Source organism: Camellia sinensis, chromosome 14 (assembly GCF_055761805.1).
Source record: "Camellia sinensis isolate YWXY chromosome 14, ASM5576180v1, whole genome shotgun sequence".
Classification (NCBI taxonomy): Eukaryota; Viridiplantae; Streptophyta; class Magnoliopsida; order Ericales; family Theaceae; genus Camellia; species Camellia sinensis.
This window is the reverse complement of record NC_138974.1, coordinates 104990106-104991417: the sequence shown is the minus strand read 5'-3', so window position 1 is coordinate 104991417 and position 1312 is coordinate 104990106. Positions and strand designations below refer to the sequence as shown.

The following is a 1312-nucleotide window of genomic DNA, read 5'->3' as shown; positions in this document are numbered from 1 at the left end:
CTGCCATGACTTTTAACTAGTGATACCAAGATCTAAGGTCTATCTTAGAGAATACTTGTACTTCTTGAAGTTGGTCAAACAATCATCTATTCAGGGCGGTGGATATTTGTTCTTCACGGTTACTTTGTATAATTCACGGTAATTAATACATAACCTCAAAGACCCATCTTTCTTTTTAACAAACAGAACTAGAGCACCCTAAAGTGAAGTACTCGGATAGATAAATTTCTTGTCTAGCAGTTCTTGTAGTTGGGTTTTTAATTCTTTCAGTTTAGAGGTTGACATTCAATATGTGGTTTTGGAAATTGGTTGTGTTTTAGGTACAACATCAATAGTAAATTCAATTTCTCTTTCAATTAAATCCCCGGGTAGGTCAATAGGAAACGCATCAGGAAACTCATACACAACAGGAATAGCTTCCACATTAAGCTTATCAGAAGTCTCAATTAAAACACAACACATATGACCCCGACATCCCTTCTTAAGCAATTTGATAGCTTTCATAGTAGAAATCAAGTACGGGGGAGAAAGTATACCATTTCCACAAAACATAAACTCAAACAAACTAGGTGGTCGAAATAGAACGAATTTCTTCACATAATCAATAGTAGCACAATAGTTGGTCAACCAATCCATACCCAAAATACAATCAACGTGAGTAATGTCCAATGACAACAAATCAACATATAATATTACATCCCCAATTATGATGTCATACGCAGGATACACATAAGCACATAACATAGAACCTCCAAATGGTGCAGATACAGACATGAAATAATTTAGAGACTCTGAAGGTCTAGTCAACTTTTGGGAAAAAGCATGCGATACAAATGAATGTGTGGATCCTGAATCTATCAACGCATATGCTTTTTGAGCACAAATAGGGAGTATACTTGACACCACTAATTCGGTGTTCTGCATATCACCAGGCACAAGTGCAAATACTCGTCCCTACCTTAAGGTTTCTCTCCCAGTGTTAGCCCTTTGTGGGGGCCGAGAAGAGGGAATTGTAGAGATTCCGGATAGTCGAATCTGGGAGAGTCGAGATTCGAAGCACTCGGCAATTGGCTCGCAAGCTCAAATCCAACCCTATTTGGCCAAATAACCGATTAGGCAAGGGGCCGAGTAAAGGTCGGTCTATTATAAAATGTGTCGAATATGAGTTGGAAATGGACCTAATCCTGAGGCCCATGGAAGAAAAGATATAAATAGAAGAACATCAGGCAGAAAGAGGTATGTGAGAATTGTTGTGCTTAACTTAGAATACAAGCATTCTTGAGTGTGGATTCTGACTTGTCCATCGGAGTGC

At 38.6% G+C, this 1312-nt stretch overlaps 1 protein-coding gene across 1 annotated transcript; it reads right to left on the bottom strand.

Annotated features, from left to right (window-relative positions):
* Positions 1-285: 285 nt before the first annotated feature.
* LOC145807221 (uncharacterized) lies at positions 286-774 on the bottom strand. The gene has a single exon (XM_082905165.1). It carries the CDS (start codon positions 772-774, stop codon positions 286-288), a length of 489 nt encoding a protein of 162 aa, XP_082761291.1.
* Positions 775-1312: the final 538 nt, after the last annotated feature.